The sequence below is a fragment of the Oreochromis aureus genome, linkage group 20 (genome assembly GCF_013358895.1).
Source record: "Oreochromis aureus strain Israel breed Guangdong linkage group 20, ZZ_aureus, whole genome shotgun sequence".
NCBI lineage: Eukaryota > Metazoa > Chordata > Actinopteri > Cichliformes > Cichlidae > Oreochromis > Oreochromis aureus.
Genome location: NC_052961.1, coordinates 17,458,712 through 17,481,030, shown reverse-complemented (window position 1 = coordinate 17,481,030; position 22,319 = coordinate 17,458,712). Strand labels below are relative to the sequence as shown.

The window sequence follows — 22,319 nt, the reverse complement described above, 5'->3', positions numbered from 1 at the left end:
TTATTTGAATCTGAGCAGTTTGCAGTGTTTTTTCTGATGAAACAATAAATAAAATCAGCAGCATGTTGTAAGTCGTATTGCATCTTGAACAACCGTGGAGTTTGTACTCATAAGCAGGGATGTTAGTCAGTTTGATTATTTGTCTGAGTGTGGAAGACAAAAAGATGTCTATTTAGTTACACTGCTGTCTTTTTCTGTGTTTCTGTCTCCATAAACTCAGCTCTAGTTGGCCCACAGATTGTTTTCATAGTTTTTAATGCACTTGGTTATAAAAAGAAGTAGGCACAGTTTCCTTCTTTAAATGCTCTACAAAGAGGAAACATTAACTGTGGAAACAGCAGATTTGAAAAAGCAGGTTTCAGTACGCAGTTATTCCAACTTTGTGTTTTGAAAGCCTGTCCAATGAGTAAACACTTCATAGATTGTTGTTTGGAGATTTTCATTTTAAGGATTACATTTTTCTGTATGGATTAAAAAAAAAATTCCAACATCTCCAAAACAACAAAACTCACCAGCAGGCCTTGTTTAGATGTGAAGAAGCCTGGCATGGTCTTTGATAAACACAGAGCTTACTTTATACCACTCACTTGCCTGGTTGTAAATTTCTTTAAGTGTTCCCCCCATTTTAGGACACTGTATATAATTTGAATTGATTGATTGGAGAAAATGTTGGCCAGCAGAGGATGAAATCCAGAGCAAAGGTCAGATGGTGACTTTTCACAACACTCCTCATATCCCGTCAGTCTCATGGGGACTATTTTGTTACATAAGAACCACCATTTAACTGTGCTGAGCTAATGTTTATGCTGCATGCACAGCGAGTAGATGAGTAAATGTGATACAGCCTTTATCTCCACCCAAGACTTCTGGATTCTGGATCATTGCTTAAGATGGGTTGTCATCAAAACTACTGTACTGGGAGGTGATTTTAAGAAGTATGTTTAAATCATTGAAACATCCATCTATCCACTTTCTTCTTCTTATCCAAGTGCAAGTTAACCTAAAATGCATGCATTAGGACTTTGGGAGAAAGCTTGGGTATCCAAAAAAGCCCACAAGGGCATGGAGAGACTAACTGCAGGAGTGCTCCAGAGGGAACAATGCTAACCACTGCGCTGCCATGATGCCCAAATATCCAAATTCCTATTTAATGACGCTTTAGACTCCATATTGTGATCTATGTCCCAAGGCACGCTCATACAGTATAAGACGTTTTTAATAATGATTCTCTTACAGTTGAAGGTATTGCAACATTAGCCCCTTTAAGACAAAGCACCGTTATATTTAATGGATTGGTTCAAAGCAACTGATATTTATTTATTTATTTATTATCTTATATTTATTATCTCATTTTTCTGTGTTATTTGTCTGGGCATTCATTAATAGGTACCACATGATGATGTGCAAAGATTGTTGTTGCTCACATGATTGTTTTTGTAACGCAGTGACTTTATGAACAATAACGATTGATTATTAAACAGCCAAGTTTAGAATTAAAAACAGCTGTTTTAGCTTGTGGTGTTACATAACAGCACCTCATCTGGATACTTCAAATTTCTCTGAATTCACACATTTGTTTTAAACTTATACAATATTTCTCTAAAAAATATATTTTTAAACTTAACTATCTACTATCTACTTAACTGAGGTCCTCTAGTCAATAACAAACTTGGCTTCATCACTTACAGCAGACTATTGCCAGCTTAAAGCATTTAAAATGTGAGTGAGCTTCCTGCCAGTGATTTCCCTAAACCACATGGACTTAATGTTGAAGGACTTTAAATATATTTAAGTACTCCAAATATTTGCAATGCTTATTGAGCAGAAGGGGTTCACTGTTAAGTCCTGCAGGCCAAGAGGCTTTTCTTCCTGTTTCCTCACGTGTGGATAAAAGTACTATTGAGTGAACAAAAGAGGACAGACTTTACTGGTTTTTAGGCTGCTTACTGGGGCCCAGGCAGTTGGGGAATGGTGGCATGACTATGGAGAAATCCCCCGTTATCCAAATGCGGTCGCTATGAGCCCTTGATTTTGTTTGATAGAGGAGGAAGAAAGACGTGAGTGAAAGAGTAATCGAAGCCACCGAACGTGGTGTCTTGCTGTACCCAATGCAGAGTTTTGAATTATATTTACTTGAGGTTTATTTTATTACATGCTTTACATATATGGACGTTTCTTTTATTGTAATTCCTTGTATACATTTGTATTATTGCTAACTATGTTTTCTTGTTTCTGGATATATATCATAAAAACCTTCTTTCTCTTCTTTGTGAGATGGACAGAAAATCCTTCACAGCCACCACAACCATCAGGCTTTTCAACTCTCATAGAAATAACAAATGAGCCACATCAGACATGAATTTCCCTGTGGGATCAATAAAGTTATTCTTATTCTTAAAATTGTGTGAAAACTTTCTTTATCATTTCTTTTTTTTATCAGCTTAGGTGTAAGATATAACATAACTTAATCTGGAGAGTAGAGTGGGTATTATTGGATTAGTTACAGGGAAGAGAGCTGAACACAGAGAAGTGAGCAATGGTGCCACCTTGTGGAAATTTAATTTAGCTGTACAAAAGTACACGTAGACAAGATGCTACGTGATATTAATGCCTGGAAGCGCATTAAAAGTTATTCTTCTTGAAATCAATACTGCAGACTCAGAACTCATATGAATCATTAAGTTGTTGAAATAAAATGGCATAGGCACAGCTTAACAACTGTCAGTTCTAGTCAAATAAAGTGAGTTCCTGTACAGGACAAAGTATACAATCAGCAGCACATTTACATTATACAATATTAAAGTTTCTCACCTCTCAAATTCTTACATGATGTAGCTGCCCTGTTCTGTTTACTGCTTCTGACTGACTGCTGGGATACAGATGACAGATGACAGAAGCCACTGTTAGCTTGCTGGTTAACAGTACTTTAAATGACAACATCAGTTGTCACAATTTTTCAGGCTGCTGAAGGTTTTCAGCTTAAATCAGACTGGATTATTACCTATTACTACCAATAGATTTGGTTATGAAATGTCTCTGGAACAAAACATGTTGTAATGGATGAAAAACTCGATCTTTAACTTATCTCGGTCCTCAGCTTTTGCTTCCTACATAGCAGTAAATGTGATATTTATTTGTGATGTGAGCCTTTAGATGCACCTATGTCTCTCGGCCTGCATACTGCATCAGTAACAAAATCATCTGTAACTTGATCCTATAATGTTGTACAGTAAATTCAGCATTTCCAGTACATTGTTGGTATTAAATGTGGTATTAATGTAACTTTTGTTTAAAAAAATCACTTTTAATAATTAGGGCTAGCTAATCCAGTTCAAGTAACCATGCTTACTATTCTGACCTTGCAAGCATTTCCATGTTCAAAGACAGCTTTGTTACAGTACTGTGCAAAAGTTGTGTCTACCAATGACAGACAACCTAGCAAAGAACCAATTTTAAATTGTATCTTAGGACACTTTGTTCCTCTCAGCCTGTCACAAAAGCAAAGCATTTGTTCCCATTTGGGGCTGCTTTTCTGCCACTGTAAAGAGACAAGTTAAACCCCACCCTTGGATACACAAACAAACTGAAAGACAGGGGAATAAAGTAAACAGAAGAGGGCAAAGGAGGATCATAAAACACACTGCACAAATATATCTTAATATAGGGAGGAGAGCGGATACCACATGACATCTAGAACTTGTCATCCTTCTTGTGTAGAGGGTGTTAAATGGCGATTGCTGCGTGCGATTATGTGTTAAGATGGTTGTCTTACAGCTAAAAGTCCTCAGTAAAACCAAAAAGCAATTAATAAAAATATTTGGGTAACTTGATCATATAATGTTTGAATTGTGAACGCATTCAACTTGACAGAATTTTGACAGAATTATTTCTTGAGCAAGAGACATTAATGTATTTGGCGATTAGACTCTAATATGAAGATGAACACTAAGCTTGAATAGAGCCCTGAAAGGGAGAGAGTCTGAAAGGGAGAATGACGGAGAGTACAGATTTGAACCAAGCAAAGCGGAGGTCGACCGACTCAAAGAAGTTAGAGTAATGATGTCAGTATTGAGATTGACAGCTTGGGAAAGCAGCAGTCATCTAAAGAAGAAGAAGTCGCACCAGGAAAACAGATACGTCCTTATAGAACTTACGCATAAGCTTCATAACAGCAATAATTTATTGATCTAAGGCAGGTTGCAATCAGGTAGCTTAGAGGAGCACCCCACTCATGGATACAGAGAGATAGAAGTGCAAAGCACGACCATAGGGTACAGGCACGTGCAGGTTAGGGGGAGAAGGGTGGCGGAAGCGGCTTGCGCACCTGCCCCATTTCCTGAAGGGTGCCCAAGTGCCCTTTTCTTGAGGCATTTTTTTAAATTATTATTATTATTATTTTGTGTGTGCGCGTGTGGAGTCCTGCCTATGCCCCTCAATAACATTTAACTATTAATCACAATTTTTGCTAAATAAAAGGTTCTGGCTCACATCAGTCACGTGGCTACCATTAACCAATGCTCGCCCTTGACGGCAGAGCGCGCTGGTTACGAGCCGGGAACGAGCTCGCAAAGAGCACGCGCGTTCTTTGCTGCTTGAGCGGTGGAGCTTCAGGAGAAGCACGAATTAATTGGTAGACGCAGACTGATGCAGAGGACACCGGTAAGTAGGTGTACAGCATACACAGTAGTCTATAGCACGCAGGAGTGTTAGCTTATTATGTACACGTTGGTAAGTTGTTCTGTGGCAACTGAGGAATTAAAACAAATGAACGTGTTGCGTGTGCAACAGCGCAACCAACATTACCTGTCCTTTTATTAAATTCACAAGTAGTCCTGGTCATGCTGCTAGCTAACTGGGTAAGGGTGTCATGGGTCTGTAGCTCTGAACAGCGTTTTAGCGAACATATTTAGTGTTAAGTAAGTTACATGGCTTTTCCCTGCCTTTCTGGTGGCCTTATATTTCACTACAAACTATCTGATATGCATATCAGATATGCATATCCACATAATTATGGATTATTATAATCATGATATAAAAAAATTGAATAATCATAAATACATTATTTTTTATTTATACTTTTTTTGGTTCTCATTACTTTACTATTATAGCAGTAAGAATAAATAATAAGAGGAGGATTCTGGATCAGCATCATGATGCAAACTTGTGGCCATGTGTATAGAGTTTTTAAAATATATTACATTACATATGACATTGTCCAGAAAGGCCCTGTAAGGACATGAGGAGGAAAGAGTGACAGAAGGAGCTATTTGACGTTGCTAAAGGTAGTGGATCCCTCACCAGCTGGATTAAAAAGGGCACAGGTAATAAGAGACATGTACCAGTCGTTGCATTGCAGAGGTATTCAAGTATAAAAACAATAATAAACATAATTACAATGTTTTGGTTCTATAACATTTTCTATCATTACTTTATTCTGGATTAGGTGTATTATCATCTCATAACACTTGTTTAATCAGCTACCATCTCTTCTATGGATTTTTTAATGTCTACAGTCTCAGATCAACACAGCCCTGCCCTCCAGCACCCTCAGCAGCAGGAGCAGCAGCAACATTATACCCCATCAGGTAAAACATAGGCTATGTTTCCTTTGCAATGTCCCCACCTGATAACAGTGATATAATATGATGTGATTCCATATTATATTCTTGATGAATATGGGTTGTTGTTATTCAGCCTGGTTCTATGTGCCCCTTTTTAATTTTGAGCACCCCCCCCCCTTTAAACATCTCTGCACGGCCCTGATAAGGTACACTATATAAACACTGATAAACGGAGGAGAGCTCGGAGTACATCGCAGCCAGAAGTTGGCGTCACTAACAGAGACATCCTTTTAGTACAGACTGAACTTCGATTGCCATGGCCAAGGTAATTAACTTTATATTATTTTATATTATATTATTTAATATCTATATTATTTGGGTTTTAAATGGCAACTCTAGTATGTAAACATGCGTGAAAATGATTGGTCTTATGTCTAACAAGTTATTGATAAGCAAATACTCTGTTTAAGAGGAAAATAAGATAATAAAAGACATTCTGTAAAAAGGTTTTTTTCTCCCAAACAAAATATCTGTCTAGTTACAGTTAAATAAATTTTATTTTAAGTGGGTGGGTTACAAAAGGTAATCATTGCTGTTTTTGGTTTTGTTATAATTTAAAGGCTGATTTAAAAAAGCTGCATCATTTTTATAGTCCTAGAGGCAACAAATGAGCAGGAAACACAGACGCACACATACACACGGCTTTTGTTTAACATGGATAAACAGATGTGTCACTACCATCTTTAAGTCATAGTGCCCACAGTGAACAAATGAAAATGATTCTGTATCCAAATCAAAGATGTACAAGAGTTACTGACAGTAAGAAGTACAAAGGTCTCTGGTGTTGTGTTGTTGCCAGGCGCTCGTGATGTGCAGTAAACTTCTTTAGCCAGTAGGCGTGATCAGGGTCAGGGCCTGATGCTGTCCAGCTCTTTATACTGGAAACTCTTGGATGTTTGCCACAGTGATGGTTACCGGAGCCTTTTCACTGAGGTTGCTGCTCTTAGATCTACTGGGCATTGTTGTTACTGTATGTGTTTCCTCCTTTTCCCATATGCTTTTTCAGTATTGCAAGCCTCGGTGGGGCAGTTCCCATAGTGTTCCCCTTCTACCAAGTGTACACCTTGGATCATTCAGTGAAAAACATCTGCTTTATTCTCCTGGCTTCTATCGCTCTGGTATATCTCTTCAAGTGGCTGGCAAAGGCTTTGAGACTTTTCTAGGCAGTTTCCAACGCCTCAGGCTTGGACAGCCTGCTGTACCTCTTTGCCATCCTTTTCTTCATCACACCTTTCTGCAGCTCAGATAGTTTAAGAACTTCTCTCCCTGCTTTCTTGATCTTAGTCTATAGTTTCTGTTAAAATATCATGTCACATTTAACCTCTGACCTCTCCTTCCAGGTCAAGCTTTCATAAAATTTCTTTTATCTTTAAAACTATGCTTGAAATTCTACTGTTTTTGTTTGTTATTTGCAACATTTAGGAAATTAAACTAGTATATGACAATCCCAAATATTATATTAAAATTTGAATCCAAATAAAACTTAAGATGACCTCTAATCTCTTTTACATCTCACATCAGCCTTTCTCACTTCCTTTCTTTCAAGTTGACCCCAAAACTTGAAAGAAAGTCAGGTTTTCCCTGTCTTTAAAGGACGCTTTGTCAAGAGAAAGAGAATGAGCTGCCTATTTAGTTAGCAGTGTAGTACAGTATTACAAAATAAGCTCAAGTTTTTCAAGTCCAGTTATTTAGATCAATACCTGTTATCCATTAGATACTCCAGCGTAACTGTCACAGCCAGGCGGAAGCTGACTGTGTGTTGGGAGAGAAGGAGGACCCAAGTACAGACACTGAAGGAGACAGAACTGAGTTTCAAACAAAAAGCGAGCCGTTTATTCAAACTGATTAACATGAACACAAAAATAAAGCAAAAGGCAAACCTAAACTAGGGAAACTAAACTGTGGTTACTATAATTAACTATGATAACTATGAACCAGACATTAACATGATTCAGGCCAGGAACGAGCAAGAAAGTATGAAAAACAAGAACATGGAAGATGAACCTGAGCTGAACTGAATCTTGACATACATGGAACTTGATGGAGGAAACACAGACGATCTGAAAAAGACTGAATTTATAAGTCATCCCTACTTCATTTGAAGCATCAGATTTACTTAGTAGTTCAATTAGCACAATGTCACAATCACAAATGTACACCAATGCTAGGGGAAAGTTCTGTGAGTGATCTGTTTTTGGTGGTAAATGGTAAGAGAGTCTGATGACTGAGCAGGTTTAGAAGACTGGAGAGGAAGCATGGGTGCAGAGGGAGAGGTTGATAGGCTTAAGACTTAAAGGAGCAGTGAGTAGGAAACTAAGTACCCACCAACTGTGTGGCAGAACCTACACTGACTGCAACTTAAATGTAAAAACAGACCTTTTCTTATTGCTGGTATTAGGTCTGTCCCACTGGGTTACAGAAGAAATATGGTCCAATGTGTATGGTTTAATGTAACTGGATCCACTCCCTGTGTAGATATGGAGGGCTTGTTCTAAGCTAACAAATACACAACTATTATGAAAGCAATATTTTATTTCTGAAAATACAGCTCACTAAATCCTATGCAGAGGTACTGCACTGCAGTAGGAAGTGAGCACCACACCCATGGTTACCATACACAAACAGAAAGACAGAAACCACAGGGGAGGAGCGCGAACAGCAAATGCGTCTTAATATGAGTAGGAGAGCTTGAAGTGCACAGCAGTCAGAATTTACATCAGTAACAGAGACATCCTTTTCGTGCATAGTCATGTTCTTTGCCATGGCCAAGGTAATTAACACATTCTTCACACTTACAAAGTATCATATTTCACGACATTAGGGTTTTAAAAGGCAGTTATCACAGTTAATATTGACTGCACCTTTACTTTGTGAGTGATTTAGTTTGGTAATTTCAAAAATTATATTGAAAATTATATAAAAGTTTAAAAAACAATACATATTTATTCCATGTTTTCTGCAGTGAACAAAACATTGTTTTTCAGCTTTATTATGAAAAAAAATCAGAGGTCAGCCTTAAACAATCAGTCACTAGAAAGTCATAGTTAACAGAATTATAGAAAAAAAAAGGTGCCATTTCAGCACAATGTTACAACAATACACAAAGTCTTCACATTTAGCAAGAATTTGCACATTTTAGCACACATCATAAAAAATTATATATGCTGTGTATGTACAGCTTTTGAGTAGGTATGGCTACAGGCCCTCTCACAACCTCCCTCAACAATTTTTGCATGTGATTTATTTGCTAAAAAAGAAATAAACAGCAGACTGATTGCACTGTTTGCTTTAGACCCAGGGGCTGGATTCAGTGATTCCAGGGGGATTCTTGTTGCAGGCTGGGTCTCCAAAGGCAAATTAGTCCGGGGTTAGGGGCCAGAATAAAAGACATTGAAATGATCTCTGTGAGAGACAAAAATATTTCTATATACATATATATTAAGGAACCAGTTTACCCTAAATGGGATACGATTAACGGGGACTTGCTGAGGAAAAAGGAGGGGAGGAGGGGGGGGGTGTGTGTGTGTGTGTGTGTGTTAGGGATCACTACCCAGAGCTCATGACCATAGGTGAGGGTAGGAATGCAGATCGACCGGTGTAGTACTAACAACTGCTTTCACACTCAGTTCTTTTATTCCCACAACAGACCAGTACAGAGTCTGCATCACTGCTGATGTTGTACCAATCCATCTGTTAGTATTGCACTGCCCTCTCCCTTCACTCATGAACAAGATCCCAAGATACATAAACTCCTCCACTTGAACTTGTTCCTGACCAGGAATGGGCACTGTTTTGCAACTGAACCATAACCTCAGACTCTGAGGTGCTGATTCTCATCCCAGCTGCTTCATACTGAGCCACAAACTGCCCCAGTGTGAGCTGGATGTCACTGTTTGATAAAGCCACAAAAATCACAGACAAGATGTCGAGGCCACCGAACCAGACATCCTCCGCCCCTTCGCTGCACCTGCAAATTCTGTCCAAATAAATTGTGAGCAGAATCAGTGACAAATGGAGAGTTTGACTTATCATCAAAAACTCTGGCAACAATTGTACAGGGATTGGATAGCTAGCAACACTGAACTCCCCTCCCCCTAATCCAGAAGCGCTATTCCTGACTTCTACATAATATTGCAGAGGTGTGTTTACTATGACAGCACAACAACATCCAGAGCTGTGAAAAACTCAGGGTGAATCTCAGCGACCAAAGACCTCTTTAACTACCTCAGGGAAAATCAATGCAAATCATCACTCTTTTCCCTGGGCTCTGCTTCAACTACAGAAGGCGTTTCATATGTATTCACGATCCTTGAAAAATTCATTTCACCACCCTAATGTACAATGTGAAGAGGAAGCTGTTTCCCTCTCCTGAGTGATCTAACGATTTGCCAGAATCCTCCCACACCCGGGTTTTACCTTTAGCTACTGCCTGATATGACTGCTCCTTCAGTTTGACAGCTCCCTTCACCTGCACCATTTGGTTCAAGGATTACTACCACAATGCCATTAGGGTTCAAGCCAGGCAGGCCATTTCTAAAATCACACCCCTTCAGGTGACACTGTTATTGCCCATGTGACACTGAAGTCCCCCAGTAGGACGATGGGGTCGCTAGATGGAGCATCTTTGTGCATTATGCTCAAGAACCCCAAGAAGGTCAGGTATTCTGAAATGTCCTTAGGTGTGTTAGAGCAGACAACAATCTGTACCCATTTCCAGAGCCAAAGGCACAGGAATATCCGCTGGGAAAACCACAACATGGAATAGCCAAATTAGGGTAATACAAGTTTATCCATCCCTGTTCACTGCCTCTCCCAATGGGCGACTTCAGATTGAAACAGAGTCCAAGTCTTTTCCAAAAGACTGGTTCCAGAACCCAAGCTGTGCGGTGACTTTCTCTAGCAGGTATTTCTCAAGCTCAGGCACAAGCCCCTCCCTTCCTTCCCTCCCCATCTCCAGCGGCCTCCCTCTTCCCGCTCCACCACAATCACCCACACATGCAGGGCCTTGGGGTAGGGGTGTGTCACCAGGGTGCAGAGGAGACATCCCCCCCCTCTGTCCCCTTCTGGCTGCCTCTGCCTCAATTTTACCCCACAACTTAGACATTCACATTACTCACACTCTCATTACACATACATATAAGATCTTGGGGGTGGGCACGCTACACGGATTCCAAACTACCATCAGGGTGTACACCTCACCCCTGGCGTCGTTGTCCACCTCTCAATTTTAAATACACGTAGACATTGAGGGCTAGCAGGAGGGGCTATACGCTTACCTGCTGCTCTGGCAGGTGGCTCCATGCCCTCCTGGGTTTTAAATGCACCTTAGAACACACATACATCAACACTACATATGAGCGGGTGGAGGGAGGTTAGGAGTCTTCACACACCCCCGTTCTCTGCGGCCTGCTGGAGCGGGGGGGCTAGGAGGAGGAGTTGGCCGTCCGACTGGGGTCTGGAATGTGGGGCCTCCCTGCTGCTGCGGAGAAAAGGGTAACACCACCTGGGTCTGGGTGCAGTTTCCCCCTCCAGGGGCAAGGGTACCTAGACCCGGTTCTTAGAGTACGCTTGGGGAGTGTGATTGTGTGTACAGTGTCTCTTTATGTCTGTCTCCACGTTGGGTGAGTGTTGAGTAATTGTATATGAGAGCATGAGGGTGGGAATAGATGTTTGTATCTGTGTGTGCCTGTTTGTCTGTGTCTATATGTCAGGTTGGGTATCAGACGCCACCTCTCTGGGGACATCTCAGGCCCTCCAAGGTTTGAGGCCCATCTCCCCACCACTTCCCCTGCCGGTGGCAGATGCCCTCAGACATCGGTGCGTTGGTGGTTCTCTGTGTCCGGGGTGGGCGCCCAGGTACCCACCGGCTCACTCCTTGGCGGCTGCTTATTGGGGCCTGGAGCCTGGGGCTCGCTCGGGCCACTTTAGGATGGGGTGCCCTCGGCCTCACGGCCCGGGGCTCGCCACTCAGGCACAGCTGGCTGCCGGGCGGAGCTCACGGGCACGTCACTGCAACCCCCTGGCTTCTGCTCCGCGGCTGCTGAGTGACCCCTCATCTGGGACTCTCCTCAGCTCTTTCTGGGATAGTGGGCGCGGCTGCCCTCTGTTGGTCTTCCTTGGTCTCTTGTGTTCTGGGGCCTCTGGATGTCTGGAGTCTTGATCTCCTCCATACCTGCTTCATGCCCTGGAGGTCGGGGCAGTGGCCCCCACACCCTCTAGCAGATCGTTACATGAAGGAACCTTTTTAAAAACAAGCGCGTTCATGCTCACAGGTGTACACACGGGTGATCACACACAAACTACACCCTTTTTGGCTCCTACCTCAAAGCACACTGTGCGCTGTCGATCTCACGTGCTGCACAATAATGTTTAATATTTAGTATTTACTGTCATATTCCCATATATCATTGTGATCTTGTTTATTACTCTCGTTTTCTTCTGCTTGCTTTCTTTTTTCTTTCTCAACAGGTGATCCAGGTGATCGATATATGTATTTTTTGTCTGCTTATTCTGTTGGTTTTGTTTTTGCCCTTTTCCCCGTCCCTCTTCTCAGGTTTTTTCTTTCCTCTTTCTTTCTCCACGTTCTCTCCTCCAGTCAAGTCTGTCCCGTATTCAACAAGTGAAAATAAAATAAACAATAAAAGTTGAATCAGATGGACCATTACGGCAAGGCTGGGATGGTCCATTTAGTAAAGTAAATCCGTTGGGCATCTTTCTTCGCCTTTAGACAATAATTCTGATGGCAAAAGAACCAAACGGGACAGGTTTAAAAAAAAAAAAAAAAAAAAAAAAAAAAAAGATTACTACCACAATGCCATTAGGGTTCAAGCCAGGCAAGCCATTTCTAAAATCACACCCCTTCAGGTGACACTGTTATTGCCCATGTGACACTGAAGTCCCCCAGTAGGACGATGGGGTCGCTAGATGGAGCATCTTTGTGCATTATGCTCAAGAACCCCAAGAAGGTCAGGTATTCTGAAATGTCCTTAGGTGTGTTAGAGCAGACAATAATCTGTACCCATTTCCAGAGCCAAAGGCACAGGAATATCCGCTGGGAAAACCACAACATGGAATAGCCAAATTAGGGTAATACAAGTTTATCCATCCCTGTTCACTGCCTCTCCCAATGGGCGACTTCAGATTGAAACAGACTCCAAATCTTTTCCAAAAGACTGGTTCCAGAACCCAAGCTGTGCGGTGACTTTCTCTAGCAGGTATTTCTCAAGCTCAGGCACAAGCTCACTCCTTTCTCAGAAAGGTGACATTTCAGCAACCATCGATCATCCCCCCAAGGCCTCTGTGTTTGACTGCCACCTGACCCCTATCGCCCCTCCTGCAGGTACTGGATTCACAGGAGGGGTGGTCCAGTGGCTAAGGCCCAACCTCCAGATAATGATCCCGTTTGCTTTTACTGTGTTTTACCAGGTTTAGCAATCAGATACAGGTGTTATTAAGCCATCCATGTTTAGCTTCTTCTTCTTTTTTTTTTTTTACTTTACGGTTTTACTGATTTTGAGCATGTTATCAGTATATGAAAAAACAAGAAGTTTCTTTGGATAAGAATTACACACATTTTGTCAAACTTTTTGTTTGCCTTTCCTCACACAGGTGTTTAATGATCCCATCCATGGCCACATCGAGTTACCTCCACTTCTTGTCAAGATCATAGACACCCCTCAGTTTCAGAGACTACGAAATATCAAGCAGCTTGGGGGCGGTTATTTTGTTTTTCCAGGAGCATCCCACAACCGCTTTGAACACTCTATTGGGTATGTCAGCAGGTTTGCAGACACACCATTATAAGTTTTTTCAGTGTGTTGCTTAGTGAATTCTGTCTTTCCGTGTTTGTGTCTGTGTACTATACAGGGTGGGATACTTAGCAGGAGAGCTTGCTAAAGCCCTCAAGGTGAAGCAGCCAGAACTTAACATCAGTGATCGAGATGTCCTCTGTGTGCAAATTGCAGGTCTCTGCCATGACCTGGGTAAGTGATGCCCGTCTTTCACCATGCCATATGCTAGGCTTTTATTGATGGGTATGTTTAAGTATGAACATGAAAGTAAAACTATAGTAAAACATGTTTATTTGGTCATTTACAATATACAATTACAAGTCATACTTCTACTCGTCAAATTAAACATATTCTCTGAGATTTCAGTGTTAGATATAAAACAATGAAATACACTTTAATTTAAGAGTCTTGTCTGGAAGACATTCATAAAGTGGCACTCACTTAACACATAAAAAGTACATTTATTAATTCACAACTGTCAGTAAAACAAAATCTACTGATCGAGATTTTGAAAACACATAATGACCGATATATTATTTAATTCTAAAGTGGAAAGGAATACAAACATGTAATAGAGTAAAGGAGCATATATTCACATACTACCATTTGGCTATTTTATATTTCTCCATGAAGGACACGGGCCCTTCTCTCATCTGTTTGATGGTATGTTCAATCCTGAAGCGGACCCACTAACTAAAGACTGGAAGGTAGGGGAAGAAAATAAATAATTTTTAGTGTGAGACAATAGAGGTTTATCCACAATGTGCATATGCAAACAGCCAGAGACCGCTGCTGGCTTGTAGGCTTGATAAACTCCAGCATTTTCTTAACAGGACACAGACATGCCCATGAGAATACCTAACCCATGCAGATTAATCCATCCAGAGTTCAGTGGCTTTGTAATCAAGCACAAATGACTCCTCTTCTAAAGCAATAGTGAACTGTGGCCACAAGATGGCAGCAACAGACCAGCATGGGAGAACCTTTCTGACAAAACACTGCGATGAAAGGAGAGTGATTGCTTTACTTTAGTTTGTTTTAATTGATGGCTATCTTTACATATCACCAAGACTAGAATGGGGAGTTAAGCCTGTAGTTACTGTACTCAGTGTGGAAATGTTTTCTGTGGGCTGACAACAAAATGGTAATTAAATTAAGAGTCCTAACAATTTGTCTTTCTACGGTACCTTTAACAGCAAGCTGATCTAAGTACCGTAATTGTCGGGCTATAAGCCGCTACTTTTTGCACAAGCTTTGAACCCTGCGGCTTTTAGTCAGGTGCGGCTTTCTATGATTTTTGTCATATCGTAAGACGATTTGTTTTGTTTGTTCCACTGTTGTATGCGGCACTTCGTTGCCTGGCGGAAGGGCATGTGATCAGACACACAGTATCGGGCTTTAAGAGTGGTATGTTGGTCACGTGTCCATCCACCAGGCAACGTGGTGCCGCACGGCAGCGCGAAAAACAAACTTCAAAGTGGCGCTACGCGTTCAGTGGGGCGTGGATGACGAAGCGGGGATAAACTTGCGAAAAGCAAGTTATGCTCAACTCCACCAGTGGATTCTGACAGCGTGGAAAAGTGTGAAAACATCCATGATCACCAACGGATTTCAAGGGCTGGACTGCTGCATGATGGAGAGGAGGACACCGCCACGGCCCTTCAGAGGTTGTTCGACTCTGACACTGACAACAAGGATTTGTTTGGTTTTGAAAGTGACAACGAAGGAAAGAAGCTGAGAGTGGATGACGTAGCCATACTGAGCCTGTTCGTATCCGACACTGGAGAAGAGGACTTTGGTGGTTTTAGTGCGCAGGAAGATGGTGGTGAATGACTGACTTTTCTTCTTGTTAAAGCCGTGTCACTGCACCTGAGCCTAAAAAGGTTGGCTGAATCTATTTTTCTGGTGTGCTGTAGGTTATTGTTATGTACTACATTTGTTACTCATTTATGAAGCACAGTACATGTTTCGTACTTGTAATTACCGGTACTTGTACATATACCTAAAAGTTATGCAAATATGTACCCTAATTTGTTTTTCAAAATATTAATAAAAGGGTGTGTCTCCAAACAGCCATCTCTTTCCTGACAATTCCCTTTGTGCATATTCTCTTACATATGATAAGTAAACATTGAAACACCTGCGGCTTTTAGTCAGGTGCGGCTAATATATGTACAAAACAGGATTTTCCCCTGATTTTAGCTTGTGCGGCTAATATTCAGGTGCGCTTTGTAGTCCGGGAAATACGGTAGCTTTGCTGCTTAAGTGAGTCTCTCTGGCTTGACAGAATTGGTCAAAGAATTGGTCAAATAGTAAACTAAATATAAGCACTGTCTATTATAATATATATACATATACGTATATATATATATATATGTATATATATATAGTTCTTCACTTTTATATTATGATTGATGTGGGAAGCTCAAATCATTCTGCAAGTCTGCAACTGCCATGCAGTTCAATTTAATGCAAACTGAATTGAACCGAATTGATTTTCTTTATTTTCATGACTATTTACATTGTAGATTCTCACTGAAGGCATCAAAACTATGGAATTATGTAGTAAACAAAAAAGTGTGAAAAAACTCAAAACATGTTTGATATTTTAGATTCTTCAAAATAGCCACCCTTTGCTTTGATTACTGCTTTCCACACTCTTGGCTTTCTCTCGGTGAGCTTCATGATGTCGTCACCTGAAATGTTTTTCCAACAGTCTTGAAGGAGTTCCCAGAGATGCTGAGCACTTGTTTGCCTTCACTCTGCGGTCCATCTCGTCCCAAGCCATCTTGATTGGGTTTAGGTCATTTAACTCTGGAGGCCAGGACTGTTGCTGTTTTTTTGTTTTTTGTTATTTTGTATTTTGGGCATGAGTTATTAGTTCCAATTTCTGGCTATGTTTTTGAGTTTTCTATTTTTACAAATAGCAGATATTCATAGTTTGTTTCTTTATTTACATCCTGAGGGTATTCTTAGCTTTAGTTTTGCTATCTAGCTTAGTATTGCATATTTTGCTTATAGCCTCTGTTTTAATTTATGCTATCCCTTGTATTTCTCGTGCCTTGATTGTAATACTCCATCGCTGCTTTAGGTTTTTTCCCTTTTTATTTTGGTAGCCTCTGTCTTGTGTGTCTAGTTTTGAGTTTAGCTTCCCCTAGTGTAATTTCTCTGATGTGTTGCAACTATTTATTCCCTGCAGCGGTGTGTAATTCATATTATCAACTCAGTCAGTCTTTTGGCTTTTGTCAGTGCTTACTGTCCTTGAGTGTACCTAGCCTCCGTTAGCTCCTGTTATTTCTCCTCCTTATATTTGTAGTAAGTTTTAGTCTCAGTTTTTCCTTCCCAAGTGTTTTCAACTTGTTCTGTTTCCTTATGTTTTCCCATGTCACCCTCTCAGACTTATTTTCTTTTGGATTGTTTGAGCTGCCACTCAATAAATAGTATGCTTTAAATACCATGTTAAGTCTGTACTTGGGGTCCTTTTTCACAATAAAAGGCAAATCCATTGAAATTGATTGTGTGTTGCTAGTTTGCTATAACAGATGGATTGGAAATAGATGTTGTTGGCCTCTGTTATTTACTTCATCTGTCAGTGGTCATAATGTTATGTCAGTAATAATGTATCTCTTGCAGCATGAGGATGCCTCTTTACAGATGTTTGATCACCTGGTGAAAGCGAATAGTCTGGCACAAGAGATGGAGCGTTATGGACTGATACTCCCAACTGACCTGACATTTATCAAGGAGATGATTAAACCTCTAAAGAGTGATGACGCTGAGGTACTGGTCAGTTACTGTCTGAATATTATGAAACCATTGGTTATTGTGTCTGTCATGAAGGTCAATTCTGGTGTCGTCTCCACAGTGGCTGCGTGAAGGTGAGAGACATGAGAATAAATCCTTTCTCTATGAAATTGTGTCAAACAAGCAAAATGGGATTGATGTGGACAAGTTCGACTACTTTGCCAGGTGGGACTTGTTGATGACATTTTATAAAACTCAGTATTTCTATATACAGCAAATCTTAAGGGTGTTTTATAACGTTTACCATAATAAATGTATTTAAATTGATGTATTTCCTCTCTCCTATCTCAGGGACTGCCACCACCTGGGCATCCGGAACAACTTTGACCATCAACGCTTCATCATGTTTGCCAGGGTGTGTGATGTGAATGGGCGGAAGCACATTTGCTCTAGAGACAAGGTGTTGATCCCTGCTTTTTATCAGTTTTTAATGAGTAATTCATTATCTGATTGGCTGTGACTAAACTATAGGCGATGGTCTCAACAGGAAGTGGCAAACCTGTATGACATGTTCCACACAAGGAACTCTCTCCACAGAAGAGCCTACCAGCACAGAGTAACCAAGAGTGTAGAAATTATGTGAGTACCAACTGTATAATCCTATTGTAATACAACAGTTCCCATAAAGTCATATACTGGGTCTTTTTTATCCAGGATCAAAGACGCCCTCTTGAAAGCAGATCATCACATCCTGACTAAAGGTTCAGGAGGGACAACGCTCTGTCTCTCCAAAGCTAAAACTGACATGGAAGCCTACACAAAGCTGACAGGTGGTGGAAAACATGCTCTACATATTTCCTTTTAAACATTACTAAAATGTCTATACATATATTTGCTGTCAACATTTTTTGTCTTACTTTGAAATAATTCTACTTCCTGAATGTTTGTTAGTATTTTCAGTATTTAGTGTATGGAACAGGATTATGGTTTATGAAATAGAAACTTTCCAGATTGTAATCTATAATCTGTAGGTCAATGAAAAAAAGATTTGAACTTCTTTATGGAGTGACAGAAGTGGCATGAAACACAATAAATCCATAAAAGGATATGGAAATATGGAAATAATTAAAAAGACCAACAGTGATATAAAGATATTTTGTTTTATTCTTTTTCATATTTAGTTATTTTTATATATTTATTTAGAACATTTATTTAAAATAATCTTTTTTTTTACATATAAAATACTTTGAAGCCAAATCCGTAGAGAAAAGGTTGAAATATTAAATAATAAGAAAGAAAAACAATTATGTACTGTAATTAAAATGTGGTCATTATGTGGTGGTATCGTGCTTTCTCACTTTATTTTCACTTCAATTATTATGATTTTTCTCTATTTTAAGTGCTCTTTTCAGTCAAGTAAGTCATTCAACTAAAAATACCTTTACACATACTGCATAACAACTTTCATTTTGACTGACACTGCTGAAGTAACTTAACTGTAAATGTATTTAAAATACTGCAGTCTGCTAAGGAGCAGTACTCTACTAGTTTATAGTAAAAGTGTTACTAATGTGTTACTTAGTTTTTTTGCTCACCTACTTTGTTTACTAATGCTAATCAGTTTGCTTTTTGTGTGTATGTAAATGTGTGTAAATTTCTTTGCAAGACACCACTGATGAACTGAATGTTTCTTTGGTTTGTTTGAATGGACCTATCTTTCACTTTATTTCTGTTTACTCTCCAGATCAAGTGATTGAAAAAATACTCCACCCTTGTTCTTCTTCAAATGAACCCACTCCTCCTCCTCTGGAGGAAGCCAGGGAGATTCTTGAGAGGATCATGTCTCGAGACCTGTACCAGTTTGTGGGTGAAACCAAGGTGTGCACTGATGTTTTTAGGTGCCTGTATTAGTCATATAGTATTTTTCGGACTATAAGGCGCACTTAAAATCCTTTAATTCTTTTCAAAAATCAACAGTGTGGATTATAATCCGGTGCGCCTTATGTATGAAAACAGACCTGTTCATCGACAGTGCGCATTATGGTCCGAAAAAAAAGGATACTTACATATCTGACAAACATGGTTGTTTGTTTATTTGTTTTGCAACCTAAAATATCTAGCAATGGAACAATGAATAAATACAAATAAATAAATATAGTCCTCATAAAAATGAAATGAGAACACATCAAATCTCAATGAGAAAAAGATCATGCTGGATATCTGTTATCATATGGACAGGGTAACATGTTAGGAAGGAAAGTATGGCACACTGCTTGATGGAAATAAACATTTCCAGCCTGTATGTATTTAAAAATGTATATCTGGGAGGCTTCTTAATTTTGCTGAAATTTAAACTCAAAATGATCCTCAGTAGTTTGTATGGCCCTTATATGCTTGTATGCTATGGATGCCTGACAAAATCAGGGCATACTCATGAACTCTGTTTCTGATTGTTTGGCCACAGACATTTACACTAGTGGCCTGCTGGAGGTCATTTTGTAGCTTTTCCATTGCTCATCCTTCCCCTTGTGGCACAAAAGAGCAGATACTGGTCCTGTTGATGGGTTAAGGACCTTCCATGCCTTCTATCAAACTCTCCTAGAGTTATTGCTGTTACTCCCATGGATAATCCTCTGCTCTTGAGACTGTGCTGGGAGGCACAGAAAACCATCTGGCAATGGCATATATCAGTGTGCCATCCTGGAGGAGTTGGACTACCCGTGCAGCCTCTGTAGGATCCAGGTATCGCCTCAGGATACCAGTAGTGACACAGTCAGCAGAGATGACGAGGATGAAGTATCACTGGCCTCCATCAGTAAAACCATTCCTGTTTTGAGTGTTTAGTCACTGTTGCCCCTCTGGTGCACCTGTTTTTAATTTCATTCATTTCAACACCAAAAAAAAAAAGATTAATAACCACCTCTCCTGCTCAACTTACCAGAATATCAATACGTAGAAGATTGATTGACTTTATGTTATACTCTGATTACAAAGTGCACTTTTAATTTTTATGACCAGTGTATGAAAATGTAATTTCCGAACTGTTAAAATCCCCCTTTAAATTTTGTTATCACATGGTCAAATGTGTCCATAAAAACTGTTAGGCTTTTGATCCCAGGTGGCAATCTGCATTATGGTGATTTTTATATTGTTTCACTGTTGACATAGATTATGGTTATAAAGAAAATCAATAGCTTTGTTGTTTCTTTTTAACTTAAAGACAGATATCTGATATATATATATATATAATTGTGAACAAAATAATACTGATTTCACTTGCTCTATAGCTGTTTTCCTGCCTGTTATAGTTATTTGACTCAATATTCAAGACAGAGTTAAAATGAATTATTTGTGGCTGATTTTGCTTGAAACTATTTCAGTCCGTTTAACTTGCAGTACGGCAACCTTTTTATTGCATTTTTTTAATGGAAACTAAAAAATAATCATGCCCAAGCTGCAATGTTGGAAAAAACTGAATCATCACACATTTTGGTGTGTGTGTGTGCCCTAAAAAAAGAAGAGAGAAATGCAGATGTTCCAAATGTTCATGTGAATCTTCTCTCCCTTTCTCAGCTCAAGAAAGAAGACCAAGAGGAAATAAAAGTAAGAGTGAAAAGTGATTATAAAAAGAGATTAGCAAAACAATGATAATATCAATGACAGCACATGTTCTCTCCATCTGTCAGAAGATGAAGGACAGCTTGGAAAATGAACTGGTTAAAGTCATTCGAAAGGACAACTTTGAAATTACTGTGAGTTTTTATTCTAATTATACTCAGTAATAAATCTTCCTAAAATCTTGGTTTTTGCTTTGTTGTTTTAGTTAAATTGTGTTGCCAACCTGCACTGAGTCATAATGTACATGTGAACATAAACACAGGCTGGTCTGTCACACTTCTCTTTTAGGTTGTCACTTTGGACTATGGGATGAAAAACAAGGACCCCATCAATACCACATATTTCTACACTAAGGCTAACCCTACTGAAGCATTCAAGATTCCCAGAGAACAGGTCAGAACTACTGCATGTCTTTGCATGAGCTGTGTGTTCTTTCTGTAGATGTCTCTGTAAAACAGCTTTTATGTTACTGTCCTTGTTGTCAGGTGTCCAAGCTTCTCCCAGTGTGCTTTGCTGAGAAGATCCTCAGAGTTTACTGTAAGAACTCAGCCAGTCTGAGAGATGCTAAGTTCTGCTTTCAAAGCTGGTGTCACGAAAATGACTTTGTAACTGAGGTAACACTTTATTCTGTTGGGTGGCAGTGACAGGCATTACTATGTTACAAGCAATGCGATGAGAACATAAACAAGAAAGCTGCTGTTAAACCTGCATATTCTGTCAGAGCCTTGAGTTCACATAACACATTTGACCTTTTGGTTGTACTAATGAACTTGTCTGTGTCCTTATATATCTACAGGATCGAGACAGAGCAACTCCATGAAATGAAGATGTGAAACACTGAGAAATTAGATTTTTTGTGTTACTTCAGAGATTTAAAAACAGGTAAATCAGCAAGCTAAAGTAGTTTGGTGATTAAACTATATATCACACTATATTTCACTATAATCAGACTATATAGCTCAACTTGGCTGAATGGTTTAGATAAAGGCTACTGTTATGATTTGCTCATTGTGTGAAAAATTATTTATTATATAACAGATCTCTACATGAAAATTTACCGAAGGATAATAGAATCTTTCTGCTGTTTCCTCTTTAGTTTTAATTACCGCTGGTTTCTGGTCCATTGATTGATAATTTATTTCGAGCATATGGGTACAAATATACTGAGTGTATGTAATATGCTGTATAACAATGATAACTTAATGCTGCCCCCATCCCCGAACTGCATGAAAACCGTATCTTTAAACATTTATTTAAATTTCTGGATATTTGGACATTGCTCGTCCTTAGCCCCTAATCCACTCCACAATTTAACCCCACACACAGACACACAAAAACTTTTCCTAGTAGTTCTCACCACATGCATCTCTCTGGTTGAAAAGATTTTGAAATTTGGCTGGCAATAGATTATTTCTAGCTCTAAGCATTATATGTGCAATATTGTAGTTAACCAAGTCATGAAGGTTTAATCATTTTGACTGTACAAATTATAAATTTGTATTATGAAGATACTCATGTTTGTTCATTGTACAAACTGCCCTTTTCT

At 39.6% G+C, this 22,319-nt stretch overlaps 1 protein-coding gene across 4 annotated transcripts; it reads left to right on the top strand.

The window, feature by feature from the left end:
- The first annotated feature begins 4,547 nt into the window (after window positions 1–4,547).
- Window positions 4,548–21,773, top strand: LOC116312536 (deoxynucleoside triphosphate triphosphohydrolase SAMHD1-like). Of its 4 annotated transcripts, none has more exons than XM_039604237.1 (18): window positions 4,591–4,659; window positions 5,220–5,321; window positions 5,514–5,585; window positions 5,768–5,886; window positions 13,230–13,390; window positions 13,488–13,603; window positions 14,045–14,118; window positions 17,045–17,191; window positions 17,277–17,380; window positions 17,507–17,615; window positions 17,703–17,794; window positions 17,870–17,985; window positions 18,900–19,033; window positions 20,729–20,758; window positions 20,842–20,907; window positions 21,062–21,166; window positions 21,259–21,387; window positions 21,570–21,773. In XM_039604237.1, exons 4-18 carry the CDS (start codon window positions 5,878–5,880, stop codon window positions 21,591–21,593), a joined length of 1,416 nt encoding a protein of 471 aa, XP_039460171.1. In that variant the 5' UTR covers window positions 4,591–4,659; window positions 5,220–5,321; window positions 5,514–5,585; window positions 5,768–5,877; the 3' UTR covers window positions 21,594–21,773. The 4 variants fall into 4 exon arrangements, with proteins under 4 accessions (XP_039460173.1, XP_039460170.1, XP_039460171.1 ...); XM_039604238.1 differs by having other exon boundaries at window positions 4,630–4,659; window positions 5,224–5,321; XM_039604239.1 differs by lacking the exons at window positions 5,220–5,321; window positions 5,768–5,886 and having other exon boundaries at window positions 4,548–4,659; window positions 21,259–21,310.
- The last annotated feature ends 546 nt before the right edge of the window (window positions 21,774–22,319 follow it).